Genomic DNA, 19449 nt, shown 5'->3' on the forward strand with positions numbered 1-19449 from the left:
ATATTTTTCGCTATATTTATTTTTAATTTTGTAAATAAAAATCTATGGGAAAATAAAAATTACCTCAATAAAACTTTTCCAGCGTGTGACTCTTCTGTTTCCACAGATGCATCATGCAGCATACGAATGTCATCATGGACATCAAATGTGAATAAAGGTCCACTTTTTCCGCGTGCCTGTTCATAAAAAAAAAAATTACATATTAAATAAATCTTTCTTTTAAACAAAATAATAATTGAACATTTAACTAGTAAATTTATAAATTCACCTTCGTAACAATAAAATCATAAAACGTGTAATGATGAGGAAGAATCAAATCTTCTTTAACATACATCAATTGATCTGCCATCACAGTTTTTAATTCACTGAACTCACGTCTCAATACCTCCAGACAACGTTGTAATAATTGATATATTGAATTCCCTGTATAAAATACAAAACTAATACCAGTTAAAACATGTGACTTAATTTTTTAAAATTTAATTATTGTTATTTATTGAGTCATAAAAATTAAATAATATATCATTAAGAGGGGCTGAAATTTTTTCTCTATTACACTCAAATTGACAAACGGTACTGTCTTATGATATAATACTGAAGTTAGCCGACGTCTAATAATTTTTCGGATTTTTTAAAAACGATAAATTGTAGAAAAAAAAAATATTTTTAAAAATTGCACTTGAAGAATTTTTAATTTTCTACAGATCCATATTTTTTTTTTTTTTTTTTTTTTTTAAATTAAATTGTTGATAAAAAAAATCCAATTGTTAATTGTCTGCTAACATCAGGATCATACTCTTTGTTGTACTTGCGCAGTAAATAGAAACTTTGTCCACGTTTTTCTCTTCAACAAATGAACATTTTTGAAAAATGAAAACGTAGATTGCTAGATTATAGAGTAATGCATCGAGCCTCGCTCTTAATTTGGCGTTTAGAGTTTTTGTTTAAAAAAAAAGTTGGGACGAAATTACTATAGACCCTCCTTAAATAAATTTAATTAATTTTTACTAATTTTTTAGCTCAGGTTAAACAAATAAATAAATGAAATTAATTAGATAAATTGATCCATTAATTAAAACTAACAGTTAGAGTAATTAATTACCTTTTTTCATAATAACACTTCTCCGATGTCCGGATCCATCCCAATAACTGAAAGTAATTTCAATCTCTTCTTCTTTCAAAGCATTTTGTTTCATAGCCCATTCCTGTCTCAGTTCTTCTCGCAACCGATTTTCCTCTTCTTCTCTTTCTCTATCTGGCAAAAAACTTGTATCAACATCTGGATTCTTTTTGATCTTCTTGACAGGCTGAATAGAATCTTTAGAATCATCGTCTGATTTCTCAACCGTCTTAACATCAGAGTCATTGCGATCATCATCAACATCAGACACTTGATCTTCATCTTCATCCTCCTCTAAATTAAATGACAGCGCCTGTATCTGTCGTTTCTGTTTATTTTTTTCCGCTTGTTTAGCAGCCAAAGCTCTTTCTTTTTCTTGTTCTTTCTCACGTTCTTTTTGTGCTAATTTTCTTTCACGCTCACGTACAATATTTTCCTGCTTAGCTTTCATCTCATTGAGTGTAACCAAACCAATTGTTGATGTTTTGAGTTGCTGCTCAACAGCATTGTAGTGAGTAGCAAATTTATTTTCAATATTATGAATTTTTAAATCATCTTCGATTTTTTTCTTACGTAATTCAATCTCTTGTTGAGCTATCTCACGTTTCTTCATCAGCTGCATTGCTCTTCCAGCTTCACTGGCTGCTCCTTTGTAGTGTGCCATTTTTTAAAAATTATTTTTTACCAGCACTACAATCAAAAAATTATTCATTACTATAAAAATTTACATTCATTATAATAATTATAAGCAATTACTTAATTAATAATAAACTAAAATCATAATTTATGCTGATTTCTTGTAGTAATTAAATTTATCATTGAGGACATAATCACCAATAATTATAAAACTAACATATTTGATTTAAAAAAATTCAAACAAATTAACGTTACTTACGTTTATCATAAAAAAATCTATAAAGGTAAATTATTAGTAATATTGTGATAACAATAAATTTATTTAAATTTATCAATTGTGACTGACAAAATGACAACAACTGTTTCTAACCTTTCCAAATCTGAAGGTTTTTTTTTGTTCTAGATTATGGACATTCTACTGGTAAAATAGTAATTTGATTGTCCATCATATGATAACTTAGTCTACAATCGTAACTTCCAGAAGCCGACGCTCCTGATAGTTGATACAGAATCCAGGATCTATTAAAAATTACAATAGTAATAAATATTAAATCGACTAATTATAAACACTTAAGTAAATTGATAATCCATTTTTGATGGAATTTTAAAAAAATTATCAGTATAAAAATAAACTTCTTATGTTGGTAACATAACAGTAGACATTTAACGTTAAAGTATAATTCTCAAGTGCAACATCATTATTCTTGCACTATTCGAATTTTAATATAATTAGCAATTGTTTAATTTAAAAAAATATCTTAATAATCTGATAAAAGTCATAATTAATTGCGTTAAATATAAACTTATAAATATTGATGAGTAAAAAAGTGTGTGGTCATAATTTGAAAAAAATACAAATGGCCGATACGGAATTGTCTTTTTGAAAAAGCGGGAACATGAGAGATGACTCCATCTTGAGCATCGAGTCGTTCGGAAGTTTTGTTTTGAAAATTCATTTTGTATTTTATTAAGTGTGACAAGTGTTTCAGTAATCTAGTTTAATATCTTAATAATAAGATAGTTATAACAAAGATATATGTAAATGAATGTTTATAGAAATTTAAACAAAATTGAAAAAATTTTAGAAGAATTAAATAGCTTCAGGTTAGGCTTCATTGTTTCTGCATGTTTTGGTAATTAACTTTGCGTAATTATCATTACCATTGTTAATTTAAAATGATCCTGAAGTCAGCAGACAATTAGCAATTTTCGGACTTTTTTTTTCAACAAATCAATTACAAAAAAACAAAAAATAAAAAAATGCACATGTAGAAAATTTAAAAAACTACAGGTGCAATTTTTTCAAATATTTTTTTTTTTATAATTTACTGTTTAAAAAAAATCAAAAACTTCAGTATCAGAATTTAAATGATTTCACTGATAGTAATTATAATCAGCAAACAATAATATTAAAATTCATTTACTTTATAATTACAACATTTTATATTTTTTTAGTTTCGTTGAAAATCATCAGCAGTATCAAGACATATACTTTGAGTTTTGGTGTACACTTATAACTTACTGTGGCTTAAATAACACCTAATTAAGCACATGTATCTTCAATCCGCCGACAAATGATAGAGAATGAAATTGGTTTTATGGCAATTTGTCTATATTTGGATTTTTGCTTGATATAAACAGGAGCCCCGATTATAGACAATTACCAAGACTCGTTTGAACGAATAAAAATGATTATTTATAAACTTCAACATTCACAGCGACCGGTGAGTCTTTTAAGATTTTTATTAAACTGTTTTTTATCATAGTTGAGGATATGTTATAAACATAAAAAATAATTCATGAGGAATCGACAGAAATATAATTTTAATTACGATCATACATGATCCTGACTATGAAGTGAACAGACAATTAACAATTTAATTTAAAAAAAAAAAATAAACGATTAAACATATGCATATGTAAAAAATTTTTAAAAATTTTATGTGCAATTTTTTGAAATATTTTTTTTTTTAATTTATCGTTTTAAGAAAATCCAAAAATTATTAAACATTGGCTAATTTCAGTGTGATGGTCATACAATATCGCTGACACTCAATTTTTTATTTTATTTTCAATTAAACTAATTAAATATTAATATAAAATATACAATATAAAATAAAATAACATATTATAATTTTAAATTTTTTTATGAAAACTAAAAATATTTAGAAGGTCGCTCTTTTTGAAGTCATTTTTACTTAATAAAATTCTGTCTTATACAGTTTAAACATAACTAAATAAATGATTCTTTTAGACTGGACTCAAATCATGAGAATTAGAAATGTTTGGAATCAGTACATTTTAGAAAATTATCCCAAGAAACCAAAGTTTCAGCTCAGAAATTGAAATGTAACTTTTGACATCTCGGTGACGTACAGTATATATAAAAAATTTCAGTTCAACTTTTTAGCTCTCACATACGTAAAATAACAAGTGAATTTGACGTAAAATTAAAGCTGCTATTTAATATAAAGTTTGTATGTAATTTTACGTGTGGGAGAGAGCAAAAAATTGAAATGAAATTTTTTGTGTACTAGACGTCATCAAGATGTCAAATTTTTCTTATCAATTTTCGAGTTGAAATGTTGATCATCTAGAGAGTTCTCATCGAAGTCAATTTTTGCTATCGTAATTTTTAATTTCACGTACACGTGAAATATCTGCTTTAATTTGACTGTTGATTGAGCTACTACTTTTTTATCAACAGACTTTCAGGACATAAACAGTATAATTGCACCACAGATGGTGCTTATGCTCATAAAATTGTCTATAAACCAATATTTAAATAATCGTCAATATCAAAATATTTATGTCTAAATATCAGGACCAAATTGTCAAAGCGTAATCATAAACTTATAGTATTTCAATTTAAATAAATTTTCAACTTCGACCTCACGTATTTGTAGGGAAGTAAATATTCTTAGACCTTCGAAGTAACATTTCCGTACTTGTTTTACGAATAAATTTTATATTTTTATATAAAGATGGCACAAATGAATAACAATCACATAATAATTGTGTTTTCAAAAGAAACTAGTGCAAGTAAATTAGCCAAAGTCAAAGAGTTCTGGAAATTTATTAATACTCAGTCGGATCTTCAGCCTCATAAAACAAAAGGTTCATTTTTTTTTTAAGTTATACTTAGTTACAAATTTGTTTATTTTAATATCAAAACTTAATTCCATAATTTAAAAATAGGAAATGTATCTAATGAAAAATATCAGAAGATTAATGATGGTAGTTTAAAAACGTCAATTAATAATAATAATAATAATAATAATAATGAAAATGAAAAATCTAACGATGAAATTCGGACCGATACTCTAAATATTCATCAGCAATTAAAACTAAACTAGATAATCCACCTGATATCAAATTACTCGATTAAAACAAAATTAAATTGATCCCTTCTATTATTAGTAAAAATTGTCTATACTTTCCAAAGATAAATTAAAGTTTTTCAATAAAAACATTATTATACTTATTGACCTTTGATGATTTATATTTATAAAATATATATTGCTGTTATTACTTTTAAAAAAAAAATTAAAAAAATTTGGACATGTCTAGAAGTTAAGCCACAAATTGACCACTGCATTGATTATGCAATAGATTGGTGGTTCACCAAGTCATCTGACTCGTAAATCGTGATATCGTGAGGGCGTACGTACTTAAACTTTATAAAAAATAGTTCCATGATTGCGGTTTATCATTTATAACGAGGTTAGGGTTAACACGTGTATTACCAAGCATATCAAGTGTCTATGACATCCGTCATAAACAAAAATATTTTTATTATTTAAACTGGTAAAACCGCTTTTTTATTTGTCTGCTCGTAACTCATATTTTTATCAACACAAATTATATATTTTATAATACATGACAATAACAAGTACAGTTGAATTCCATTAACTCGGAACTTCCCCACAATCTTGACCCCCGTTATAAGTTACGTTGTCTCTTACCCGATGCTGTACATTAGTCTATGATTGCGTATATTTATACATGCATCATTGATGTAAATGCAAGAGCGCATGCATTGTAGATTACACTTTTAAAGGGAAAGGGCATTCGATAAGTCGAAATTTTCAGGAAATTTCCGCTCCTCCATAAACTAAGTGTTCGAGTTAATAGCCTTCGACTGAAATTGGATAAAATACAAAAAGTTTTCGGTTATAAACGTATTGATAATCCTTAACAATAAAAACAACACTGTAAAAAGAGCGGTGTTAAAAATGAATCTAATTTAACACCGTGCGTTGTTAAAATGAAATAAAACCGATATAGCCGGTGTAATTTGAAGGTGTTAAAATACCGGTGTTAAATCGGTGATAACTGTAGTGATCGAGTAACTAAAAATGTTCATAAAGGTATTTTAACACCGCTTTCGGTGTTGAAATTTAACACCGAAAATTTTAACACCTACACCGTCTGGATTTACCCCGTTTTTTTTTTTTTACAGTGAACAGATTTATCTAAGAAAATTAACTTGAACAATAAAAGTACTTGAGTTTAAAATTTAAAATAATAAATACAATGAAGCATTGAAATCGAATGGCCCGCATCAGGTTGATTGGAGAACCCCCACATTGATGATAGGACTCACTCAGTTAGTATATCAGAATAGGAAGACCAAAGAAGATTCACAATATATTGAAGAACCACAAGAGCCAGGATCCAGGACTATACATAAGCATACTGTCTATGTAATAACTAGTACAGTAGATAGATTCCAAGTGATGGAAGTAAAGCACAGCATCTGATCTGAAGCACGTTTTTGCCGTGCCGATGGAACGAACAATAGAGGTGGGATGCTCATTTGTCTGCAGATATTGTTGTCTGTTCGGGTGGAAACATGATCTGCGTACTCTCCACCCCTCCTTTACTCTACCACACATGCCCTTTTTTTATTTCTCGTTTTAACATTATTCTTAAATGGCCGAACTACGAATTTAAATTATTATTATTTTTTTCATCCAACCAACACAATGCAACCCATAAAAGTGCAATAAACAACCTTAATACGCATCAACAAATCGTTATAATTATTGAAAACATTGCAATTAAATTTTATTTATTATTGCTGTAAGCTGTAATAAATGTAATAGTTTATGAGAGTTTAAGCTCAGTGAAGTATTTACAATTTTAAAGAAATCGGTCAAGTATTATTAAATAAATAAAAAAAAATTGGGCTGCTTCTTCTTCTCCTTCTTCATCTTCTTCGGAGAATCTGGAGAAGAGAAAGTGATGTGGGGTAAAGTTTTTAGTTCATTGGGCAAATTAACAAATTCGTGACGACATATTCGACGTCCCCATAGATTATGTAGGGCCTTCGCGAGTTGAGGAATATACGTGTATATGTAAGGCAAAAAGGGAGAAGTGGACAGTGGACCTGATGTTTCGGTATACCTCGAGGACCACCAGGTATAAAGTATGTAGATTTACCATCAGGGAGACGAATACGATCGCTTATCTTGGCCATCGCAGTTCAGCTTCCTTATTAACAGATGATCGGGCACTTATTATGTAGACATATCGGTTATATTATAATTTTATTTCATGTATATATTATTTATATATATATTCATTTTTTATATATTTGTACACAATATGAAACAGTTCATAAAAACATTAGGACACTTTTTTCTTATAATTCTATCAACAAATCCAATTGATGTTTTATTGCTTCCTACTTAAATAAATTACGATAAACGATAATAGACCTGGTTATTTATGTGTAGTTGAGTTAAACGTTTAAAATTAAAACGATTAAATAGTAATGTTGAAGTGAAATAGAGCTAACTGATTGAAATGATTCCATAGATGGATAGGAAGTTATCATACCCAAGGTGAGTTAGAAAGCATCACGCAAGAACATTATATTAGCGCATACATTTTATATATGTATATCTACTGTTCTATATAGCTTTCTCTTTATCTTTCCCTTTATTTCATCTCTCTCACTCTATTTCTCCTTAAGTAAAACCCGGATCGGATCGTTTAGTTGCTGTGGCAGGTAATTTGACGGGCGCGTATAATACGACGTTAATAGAATGGAATATAGGTCCCGCAGGCGTGCCCATAAATCTTTGTTAATTTGGCAGAGTCATTGAATACGCTCCCGAAACTGCTGCACCGTCATCGTTTTATGTCTTTTTTTCTATCTTTCTGCTCATCACTATCTCCATTATATTTATGCTAAAGTGTTGCTAGATGCAATCATTTTCCGGTGATGAGATATTCACTACACCCAATAATAATCACTGAACAAAATTGCCATCTTGTGATTGAAAATTATTTGTAATTCAATACATATATATGTTCTGAGCCATCGTAAAGACACTTTAAGACACGTTAAGACTTAATTTAATGTTTATACTTTTTTTGTATTTTGCACACCTCAAGCACGAAAGCGCTGAGGGTACTCTATGAACGGCTTTTTTCCGATTCTTTTACTCACTCAAAAATATTTCTACGCTCTTTTAATTACACCAAAATAGGTAAAATTGTATACTAGCATATAGAGAATTTATTGAGGGACAATTTTACCCTAACATTGAGTCCATTCGTTATTTTATTAGTTTAAAATAAATTATTTTAACTCAAGAAACCAGTGCTGTCAATTGTTGCGTATACAACTTAGTAAACACGATAACTCGAGATCTCGACAGACACAATTAATCGGCCCAACTTTTTTTTTATTGTTTGGTATTTTTTATAACAAGAACCCTTAGGAAAATCATTATCTGAATCCTTTTAGTTTAATTGCAATTAATTAAAAACTTAAAATTGATTATTCACGAAAAATTTGGCTGCCATTCTTACACAGTAAAAAACGTATCGTTAAGGTGTAAAAAAAAACGTGTGTTAAAATTCTGAGTGTTGAATATTTAACACCTTTGTGTGTCGATTTAACACACAGCTTTTTAACACATAATAATGTTATTTTTTTATACGAAAGTAACACTTTTTTATGTTACTGTCAAATCAACACATATGTTAAAAATAATCTCGATTATCATTAAAGAATTCTTGGAAAATTTTTACTTCTAACATACATACATGTGTGACTTTTTCGACACTCACAACATGTTAGAATAACGTACAAATAAGTGTAAATCGTTCATTTTACACACGATATGTGTTGATTTTGACGAATCCTTTTTTACTGTGTATTTTTACTGTTGTTATTATTTTTTTATTTTTTCTTGATCAATTACTGGAAGCAGCATTAGCGTAACAATATAAGTTTAAAAAAAAAAGAGCGACATCTAAAACAAAAAGACGGGATATTTAAAAAAAATTTTAACAAAAAAATATTAAACTGAAAATAAGAAATAAAAAAATCAAATCGATACTTATAAGTTGAATAAAAATTCACGATAAAAAAAACTAAATTATCATTATAAAGTAAAAGCTACAATTAAAAATAAAATGAGCGATTGAGGTATGCATTTTTGGATTTTCAAACATTTTATTTTTTTTTTTACATTTATATATTGAGAGATTAAATTCGACAAACCAAATTATCTAAAGTATATATGCCTACATGAGTTTGTTACACAAACATCTACGTCAATGATGATGATTTTATAGCGTAACTTTATTATTATACATTTTGATTAGTCTTTTTGCGTCTTCGCTTTGTGACCTGCGTCGTGCCACAAGCCACAACAAAAATCCGCTGTTGAATAAACTATGACGTAATGTTTCTCGGCAAGAGTTTATTTAACACCGGATATATCATGTATATTAAACAAAGGCGATATTGGTTATCTTTGGCGTTTAATTTATTATATGTATACATATTTATATCGACTCACGAGTGGAGATAAATAAATATACATAGGTATATACGTATATGTTGACTTTAATCAAATGTTTGAAAGCTTTATTAAAATATTCGTTGGGATTCTTGTTTTCGGGTGAATTTCTGGGGGTGAAGAAGACTACTTGAGAAATAATAAACTCCCCTTATATTTTATATCTTATACCAAAGAATCCTCCATTTATCAAATACGTATTTCATACATAGCAGAGTTTAATTTTAAAAATATATGTTTGCTTTCTTAATTAATATTTACTAAAGAGCTGTCATAAAATAATTTCAAGTGCTTCAGTATTGACTCATCTGAAAATAAATTTAAATTTCATAAATTTTTGATGAAAAATAAAAAATTCTATTGAGGATTAAATTTAAAATTATAGATTTTATAAAATAAATTCTAAAAATTATTTATATAAGTGACATTTCGGGATAGTTAATATATATATTTATTTATCATATTTATATAATACGGTGTATCCTTTAATTTTGTAGTTAATTTATTATTTTCGGCTAGATAATAATAAGTAAAAGTTACTAAGAATAGAAACGTTGAGGAGGTCTTTTTAAAAGAGAATTTATAATGTATAAAATTATAATGAAAATTAAGCAAATTACATGTTTGAAGAGTGAATAGCACTTGGTATTCGTTATACTTTTATGATGTTGAGGGATCGATCTCGATCGGTTCCGATCGATTGCTCAGATCGCCGAAGATGGTGCCAGATGGTCTACGGAATAAACACGTTCAGAAAGGGAACCCAAGCCATTACGGTGCGTTGGCTTTTTCGAGCAACCGTAATGAAATTATAAAGTCACTAGACCGTCCTTCATATATTTACTTTTTTTAACCCCATTCACTTGAAACTAAAACTTTGGATCTACAGTTAGCCAACAAAAAATTTAAGTTTATTAGCAAGAAATCAAACAGCGTTGCCCTTTATATTAGTATAGCGGATTTGTTGCTACACGAGAAATTATTCTCCTTCGAAATGTTGTGGTGTCATAGTAAAGCCGGACCATATTGGCCACTTGCAGAAATCAAAATAATACATGCAAAAATTGCTATGGTCATAGTAATGTTTGCATACATATGTGTATATTTTAATTTCCATCAGGTGGTCAAGATAGTCCAGCTTTACTTTAACACCATAGCATTTCAAACAAAAATAAATTCTCAGTGTACAGGATAGAAGTACCAATTGTGGCCACTGCTCCACTTTTGGACATTTAATACTTTTTTTTAATTCATGAAAAATTATTAAAAAAACTTCCATTGTAATACTGGGAGAAAAGCACACTTGTAAAATTTCTATTGGAAAAATATTACATTAAATTTAATGGCTAATGGAAAATTTCGCCATTAAAAAATTAAATTTAACGGTTAATGGAATTTTTTGCCATTAAAAATTTAAATTTAATGGCTAATGGAATTGTTCGTCATTGTAAATTAAATTCAATGGTCAATGGAATTTTTCGCGATTAAAAAATTGAATTTAATGGCTAAAGGAATTGCCAATGCATTATTTACAATCTTGGATAAAAGTATTTTGAAACATGTTTAAAAAATTGATTGTGTTACTACGTCTTTTACAAATTATTTTATTTAAATTTTTCAAGAATCCAAAACTGGCCCTAAAGTGGCCAAAAACAGTATCCCTACCCTACTCATATATATATTAGTAATAATATAATAATATTGTTTATTGTTTCTGAGACATATTTACATAGTCTATAACAAGTGGTTAGATGTTGCAAACATTTTTATATCATGTTTACATATATATTAGTAAAAATTATTTTTGATAATGAGAAACTTGGAATAAAGATGATATATATTATATATGTAGGTATATGTATAAAACAGAATTTGATCTCAACTTGTATACACTCGACGGAGGAAGTGAATGTCGCCCAAGGGAGGGATTGAAACAAGTTTAAGTATTAAGTAGCCGTTCCGTCCGCTGTCAGTCTACGCTCTAATTAATCATAATTGACGTCCGCGCGAAGCTTGACGCGCATTTGTCGCATAAGCAGTCATTCAACGTCTTTCTTTTACCTCAAATATGTTCTTGCTTTAGGACATTCATGTTAGTATTAATTATTGAGTTTAAATTATGTCAATATAAATTTGTCTCAGAATATCATAAATCCATATCCACACATATAATAATCAATACAGGCTTAAATTATGTTAATTATTATTATTATTTTATTAAAAGGATACATTTATAAAATATTTTATATAAATTCCGGTTATTATTTGCTGATTCAAATATTTATTATTGATTTATCATTTGAAATTTATAATCACCGACAATAAAATTATTTTTTACGAAATTTTGAACAAAAAAAAATTAATGAACAGTAAGTGTTTGATTAATGATTAGAATAATTATCGAGTAAAGTATTTATGATAAATATTTTTATAAATTCCATATCCGAATAATGTATAAAATCATCTAGATAATAGTACACTGAGAGAAAAATCCAGTAAATCTAACTATAAAATGACAGTTAAATAGCGCTTCAACTATTTTTTCGGAGTTACTACAACACCAATACATAGTTATTATAAATATCTCTAAGTAGTTATGTTAAATATTTTTTAGTTCAATTAACTATATAAATAGTTAATGTAACTGATTTTTAAACTTGTATTCAATTAGGAATTTTCATGTGTTAAACTGAACTTCGGTAGTTAATTCATCTATAACTTCTTCATTAAAGCAAACAAAAATATTAAGTATCATTACAATGTTTTTTAGTTAATTCAATTAATATTTTTTAGTTAAATCCATTAAATAAATAATTTTTTTTCGTACAAATATACCATTCACATGGTTTTAATTATTAAATAGAGACTCTATAGAGTTTTAATTAGAATTATTTTTTTTTTTAAAGTTCAAGTTTAATTTCAAAGATAAATTATTTATTGAACCATTAATAATAAATATCAATGTCTTGATGTAATATAGGATAAACTATAATACAATCCAAATATGTAAATGTTACTTTGTCAAATGATAGAGTTGTACTGATGACGAAATTGTTTTTAATTTTGGAATTTAACAGTTCTGAGATATATATCTTGCCAGGGACACTACACAGCGGCTGGGCGCGATCTCGTGGCGAGCATCGAACTACTCCCGCTACTGCTGCCTAGTACTGGTGACTTTCCTCTCCTCCATACATATGTTTTCTCCCAAGAAATTTTTCTCTTGGTTTAAGCAATTTTATTTAGATATTAACTCGTATTTTGAAAATTTTAATTTTTTCATGACTATTTGCTTTAAACGCAAAATTATCATAAATTACACATATACACGCTTGAGGGAGGAAAAATTTCTAATTCGCACCGCCTAAATTTAATACGATACTTAGTGTAATTTTCACACCACAATTTTTACACAAACATTTACACTACACCGAGTCCAATAATATTTTACAGTGTAGAGAAACTAAAATTTGAAAGACGCATTTAGGATTTAGGTTTTCATAACGTACAAATGAGGAACCTTATTAGCTAAAGGAAAAACTTTTGTCAGCTATTAATATTGATCCTAAATGGTTTTTAAAATTATCCGATATTTTTGCGAATTATAACTACATCGAAAAATGTTAATTCGAATCAAGAAAAATTTTCTTGCACCAAGTAAATAATTATCTTACAATTTTTATCTTGAATCAAATTTTTTTTTCTCAAGTCAACATATTTTTATGCTTAAATCGAAAATTTTTATACGACAGTGCAGTTTAAGTATTCCAATTTATCTTAAATAATTGATATAAATATTTATTTCTATTTTCAAAATATTTTTAACAACTGGAGTTTCCTAAAAAAATTTTTTGGAAAAAAAAATGCTTCGAAAAATAATTTTTTTAGAAAAAAAAAATTTTGCAAAAAAAAATATGTTTGAGAAAAAGTTTTTGGCGATTCAAAAACATTTATTTACTCAATCATTAAGTTTTGAAAAAAAATTAAAAATCCATTTCCTGCCTACATTTAACTCAATTACAGTAACATCAAAATTTCAGTTCCATTAACTAGATTTATATTTATAACAACTATTTTATATTAACTTTAAATCAGCAGTTATAATAAAAACAATTTTTATTTACATACACTAAAAAAATTAAGCTTTAGTTAATTTTAAAATTCATATACTATCAACTAAATTTTTTTAGTTAAAACAACAATTTTCGGAGACTGAAAAATTTTAGTTGCTTTCATTAATTTTTTTTAGTTTGAGCAACTACTGAATAGTTAGCCATACTAACGCATTAGTATCAATAACTAATTTAAAATAGTTGAAGTCTTTTTAGTTAAAATGACTATCGACTTTTCTCTCAGTGTAATCTATTTGAATAATAAATTGATTAATGCAGCGACATATTTTTTAAACGAAAAATAAAAAACTATTGAAGGATAGTTTATTAGTTATAAAGGTTCGTAAAGACAAATTAAGCCTCAAGATGAGTTTAATTGCAGCTGCATAATCGCTCGATGACATTACCGAGCATCAGCCTGCCGTCGGATAAATATGATGGCTGGGTAGCTCGTCAGGATAGAGTATTTAGATGAGTTGACTCCAATTGGCGTGGTACCGTGAGAATTCCATATCAGGCATTCTCGCAATAATATTCGACGTGTGTGAACATCATCATCATCATCATTATTCATATGATGTTTATCACTTTGGACAAATGTAAAGCTCTATCATCGACGTCCGTTGTTTTAATCATGCAAATTGAAGCTATAAGGACTGCTCAGTCTTTTCGAATCATCAATTGCGTAATATTTTAACTGCACAATTTTTTTTGCCTTTATTCTACTTGAATTTAAATTGTATTATGCGCTTTTTAATATCACACTTATCAATTTATTTTTGTAAAGATTTATTTATGTATTTAAAAAGTGTGTACGCGGATGTAATTTTTTTATCTTTTTTTTTTAACTACATAATTCGATGAATAAGTCATTAAAATAAACAACCCTGAATACGTACAACAACGAGAAAGAAAACGATCAGATGTACAAGTGTCAAACCGGAGTTTGTTTCGTCATAATGATATGGTTTTCGGTTTCTGCATTGAAACACGATTCTCAGTGGGATAGGTCGTGCCTTATATACCTTTGACTCTGGTTTTTCTGGCCAACTGAGTTAAATTCAAAGTAAAGACAAATATACATCCTACTTATATATAAACTGTAAACAAATTGATGTTTTTAAAAAAATTAATTTTTTTATAAATGTAAAAGTTGACAAAAAAAAAATTTTGTTTTAAATACTTCAGTAAAGATATTATTTTAACTGATTTAAAATTTTTGCAATTAATATTCAAATTATAAATATTAAATATTTGTAAAAAATTTAACAAACTGTTGCAAGTAAAAACCGACAAACATTATTTAAAATTTTTATTCAGAAACGATCATTAAATTTAAACTGTCTAATATTTAAAATCAAGATTGTCTTTCAAATTGGATTATAAATTACATTATAAAGTCTATTATTGACAGTATATACTCGATATATAACATCAATTTGTACTAGCACAGCATATATACACATATATAAATATATATATATAATAGCTTTTATTCAACGTCTTTCGTACCTTAGAAATAGCAATCATTTGTCTTGAGACTACCGTAAATTTAACGTTAATTCAAAAAATCTAAATAAAATAATATAAATCCCTCTGTACACTTTGGATTCCAATTGCAGTATGTTGTTATAACGAGGAGGTAACTTTAACTCGGATTGGGTTGTATTCCAGCCAATCGTGTGTCGTGGAGTCTGTCTCCACGCGGTGAGCCAGGTGAAAAAGGAAAAAGAGGTGGGTTTTTTTATTATACTCTATCTCTTTTCTGCCTCACATTTTGTGGATTTTTTTTCTCTGTACACTCGCGTCCCTTTTATTTGCTCACTCGCTGTTCCCTCTTTACTATCTTTGTTTCATTTTTGTCCATCATGTATACGTACACACACTCATACATACACATCATGACATCACACATATGTTCCATGCTTACATTTTATAAATTTAAACATTTTATTTCGATAAATTCATAGACAAAATATTTTTATTTATGAATAAAATAATTGGAGAGATTTTTTAACAAAAATTTTTTTTTACAAATCAACTGATAAAATTTACAGGTAGACATTAAATAATATATGTATTCGTGTAATTGTATTTATATTACGATATATCTATAATAAATCTTATAAAATATATATATACGTAAAGAAATGAAAAATAAATAAAAGTGTTAGTATATTATACGAAGTATATTTATATATATATGCATATATACTGTTCAGTATTCTTGATATCTCGAATGCAATCGGTAGTTACTTAGCGCCTCTACCGCGTGCCCGTTCGATCGCTATCGGCACAACCGAACCGGTGAGCCGGCTCTTCAAAATCCCCTACTCTAGCTCGGAGCGACGTATGGGGAGAGACCACCTCATTACCCCATCAATTTATTGTTTCCCCTTCCTGTTTCTATGGTTGAATGATAAAACATCTAGATTGTAAACTGAAGCAAGCGCAAATGGTATTTTATTATGACGGATTTACGTTCAAAAATAATAAGAATCATGTTTTTGATAGTGTCGGATTATTTAGATTTCATAAGAAAAATTATTTTTTATGTCTAGTACTTTTTTTTTTTTTTATTATAAATATGCTTCTACTAAATTTTATCATGCATATTCATTTTATATCATTTTTATTTTATTTATTTCAGTACAATATATAATTTTAAAAATATTTATTATATAATTTATTATCATTGATGTACATATTTAAATGTAATCACTTTTGTTACTTCAGTATAAATAACTTGATTTATCTCTCAGTTAGTCGATTAAATAAATAAAATAATAAAAATAATAATATAAAATAAGTAGAATTGATCAATTTTGTTCCGGCATTCGGTTAAATGTTTTCAGTAAAAAAATAAAAAAAAAACTTAAGATTTTTTATTATGAGTTGATATGCTCTTGAATGATTTTGATGTAAACGCGAAGCGATTCACTCACAACGAGACAAACGAATGAAACGAGGGGAGGGACGAGGGCGTACAGAGACGTGTGGATGGGCCTGAGGGGCCCTAGCATGTAACTCGATACCAGAGTCCTTGTCGGGTAGTACCTCCCGTCTTCCTTCTACCACGACTATATGTCAGGATGCCCCCTATTCACGTTTCTCCCGTCGTATTCGGTCTACTCACCACTCGTATCCTCGCGACCTAAACTAAATCATAACCGTATTATGCTAGCAACAATGGGCTTACCAGTGAAAAGCCGGCTCTAGTCCGCCAGTTCATAAACATCTTGCTCGCTATATGTCTACTGTTCTCTCAATTTCTTCTCAAGTTCAACCGAGTCTATGATCAACTATTGTAATGCTTATTCTACGCTTATATACTTAATCCATGTAATGTCTTTATAGATTAAATACTTATTGATTTATTACAAAAGTCAAGTTTTTTTTTAATATGTACACAGAAAAAAAAAGTTCTCGACTGAAAGTAAATATTCTAGACTCAAAAAAATTTTTTTGAAAATCTCAACTTTTTCGGGTAAAGTAGAAATCTCCTCTGGCCAAGACAAATTCTCTTGGCTCAAGAAAACCCTGATTTGGTTCCTGAAAACGTTTGCCTTCAAAAATATTTTCTTAACTCAAGATATTTTTTTTTTCAGTGTATACACTGTAAAAAGAGCGGTGTTAAAAATGAACTCAATTTAAACCTTGCGGTGTTAAAATGAAAAATAACATCGGTGTAGGCGGTGTTAAAATACAGGTGTTAAATCGGTGTAAAAAAACATTCCACGTATAGAAATTAGAAAAAAAATGTATTACATGTAAAAAAATATAAAAATTTAATGAATATTATCTGACGGAAATTTCAATTTTGCTTTGGACTTATTTAAATAATTATTTATGCTATACATAATTTATTTAAAAATTATATAATTTTACGCCCGCCATTTCAATCACCAATAATTTAATTAATTGATAAAAACACTTTAACTGTAGTGATCGAGTAAGTAAAAATGTTCACCAAGTAAAACATTTTCAACACCAAAAAATATTTTAACAACGGTAATGAATATTTACACCGGTGGTGGTGTCACTTTAACACCACTTTCGGTGTTGAAACAACGAAAATTTTAACACCCACACTACCTGTACTTAACCCGGTTATTTTTACAGTGTATATATTAATATAAATGTTTATTATTACTATTATTTATTTCAATAGATAGAGTGACGTTTTGATTTATCATTTTAAATTTATTAGTAGTTGAATATTAAATATTTGCATAGTAGTATTTAAATAAATATATACATATATTTGATCTATAAAAAAAAATGTCTTGTAAAAATGAAATTAATGAACAGATATCATCATAATCATAAGTAAATGATGCTCGAAAAAAATTAGTCACTGAGTGTTTTTCTTCGAAAAAGACAAACAATAGAATAGAATTAAAAAAAAAATGAAATAAAAGCGAATAGAATAAGGGCACGTTGAAAAATAAGAGAGTGAGTGAGAGAGAATAAGTAAGGTAGAATAATACGCGGTTAAAACGTCGAGGTCGGAATTTAAATTTCACAAATTAGTCCTTCCATTACACCCCTTCTCCTTTTCTGTGTACAATCGCGTTGTCTGATCTGCCCGGCGGCCGGCACTCACTTTTACCTCTCATCCTCATCCTCATCCTATTCCAGTTATCATCCATACGAGGGCATGAGCAGAAAGAAAACGAATGAACGAACGACCATCGGGAAGTTCCTGGAAAGCGTAGGTGCCCGCTCGACGCAGACAGGATCCAGGATCTAAACCCTCACAAATCATAACGCTCCCGCAAGCTACGTCAGGATCTCAGATGCGAGACAGAGATCATCTCGAGATCCTCTTCCATCCTCTCTCCTCCACTATCATCCAACTCGACAAATTGTCTCCACGTTATTATAACGTTCGCGTGAGCTCTAGACATACTGATTACGTGGAAAAACGCGTCTTTATTTGTGCCCACAACTATAATGCTATAGAACTTTAAAACTTTTTTTTTAAACTCATCTTTTACTTTGTAAGCTAACAAAAGTATACATTACATTTTTTTTTATCTTTCATAAAGTATAAATGTCCTCATAAATCATGTCTTCGTTACATTTTCTTTATCATTCATATAATACTCTCATTATTTACTTCAAAATTTTTAATTCTCCCAAATCATATATAATTTTTTATTTTTCAATCCACATCAAAAATTGTTTATCCTATTTTTTAATTATTTAAAACAAAATTAACTGACATTTTACTGAAAAAAAAAAAAAAATATATGAAACTAAAAAATCAAATATAAGATCACATGAATAAAATGACTGATTATGCGTATCATAAATAAATTACTTGGCAACCTATGCACCAGCAAAAATGAATTTCAGATGGTAGGTCCATAAATATTCCTTCTCGAAATCACTCGGGGAGGTCGTATACATAACCAACACTACTACTACTACTTACTACACCAAGCCATCACACTTACAACTTTCTTTTTTCCCACTACACCATCATCTTTTTATTTCTTCTTACCTTGTATACAGCTCCCTCTCAATAATTCTTTTTCAAACCAAACTCTATCCTCGTAACTTACGTCGACAACCCAGTAAACAATACGAGACGTCAAGATTAACGCTTGCTCATCGAGATCCCCAACTGCGATACATCGATAACAAGCTATTTGATCGAGATACCGCTGATGGGAATCGAACCGGGTGCCATTTGTCACCTGTATATTTTTAAAATCACTATCAATAATCGTTTCTTACAAGCCGATTTTTT

The 19449-nt window shown here is 28.6% G+C and overlaps 2 protein-coding genes and 1 long non-coding RNA gene across 3 annotated transcripts in view; 2 read left to right on the forward strand and 1 right to left on the reverse strand.

Annotated features, from left to right (window-relative positions):
- The window catches only part of LOC130676763 (protein FAM50 homolog), a 55295-nt gene extending 53138 nt beyond the window's left edge, over nucleotides 1–2157 (reverse strand). The window contains exons 1-4 of the mRNA XM_057483256.1: nucleotides 2016–2157; nucleotides 1103–1810; nucleotides 269–423; nucleotides 64–176 (exon numbers count right to left, since the gene is read on the reverse strand). Coding sequence (XP_057339239.1) covers nucleotides 64–176; nucleotides 269–423; nucleotides 1103–1784 — 950 coding nt within the window. The 5' untranslated portion in view covers nucleotides 1785–1810; nucleotides 2016–2157. The remainder of the gene's footprint in view (nucleotides 1–63; nucleotides 177–268; nucleotides 424–1102; nucleotides 1811–2015) is intronic.
- Nucleotides 2158–2585: 428 nt separating this feature from the next.
- On the forward strand, nucleotides 2586–7279 carry LOC130675906 (uncharacterized). Its single transcript, XR_008991353.1, has 3 exons — nucleotides 2586–2860; nucleotides 3212–3480; nucleotides 6219–7279. It is a non-coding gene; the product is annotated as an uncharacterized LOC130675906 (long non-coding RNA).
- LOC130675905 (uncharacterized transmembrane protein DDB_G0281039-like) lies at nucleotides 4388–5133 on the forward strand. Its single transcript, XM_057481806.1, has 2 exons — nucleotides 4388–4873; nucleotides 4955–5133. The coding sequence occupies exons 1-2, from the start codon at nucleotides 4741–4743 to the stop codon at nucleotides 5110–5112; spliced, it is 291 nt and encodes a 96-aa protein (XP_057337789.1). The 5' UTR covers nucleotides 4388–4740; the 3' UTR covers nucleotides 5113–5133.
- Nucleotides 7280–19449: the final 12170 nt, after the last annotated feature.

This window comes from Microplitis mediator, chromosome 10 (genome assembly GCF_029852145.1).
Source record: "Microplitis mediator isolate UGA2020A chromosome 10, iyMicMedi2.1, whole genome shotgun sequence".
Lineage (NCBI taxonomy): Eukaryota > Metazoa > Arthropoda > Insecta > Hymenoptera > Braconidae > Microplitis > Microplitis mediator.

Excerpts from the sequence above, each read along its gene's own strand:
- LOC130675905 (XM_057481806.1), top strand. The coding sequence starts at position 4,741 with ATGGCACAAATGAATAACAATCACATAATAATTGTGTTTTCAAAAGAA. Across the intron at positions 4,874-4,954 it reads TCAGCCTCATAAAACAAAAG|GAAATGTATCTAATGAAAAA; the intron begins GTTCATTTTTTT and ends ATTTAAAAATAG.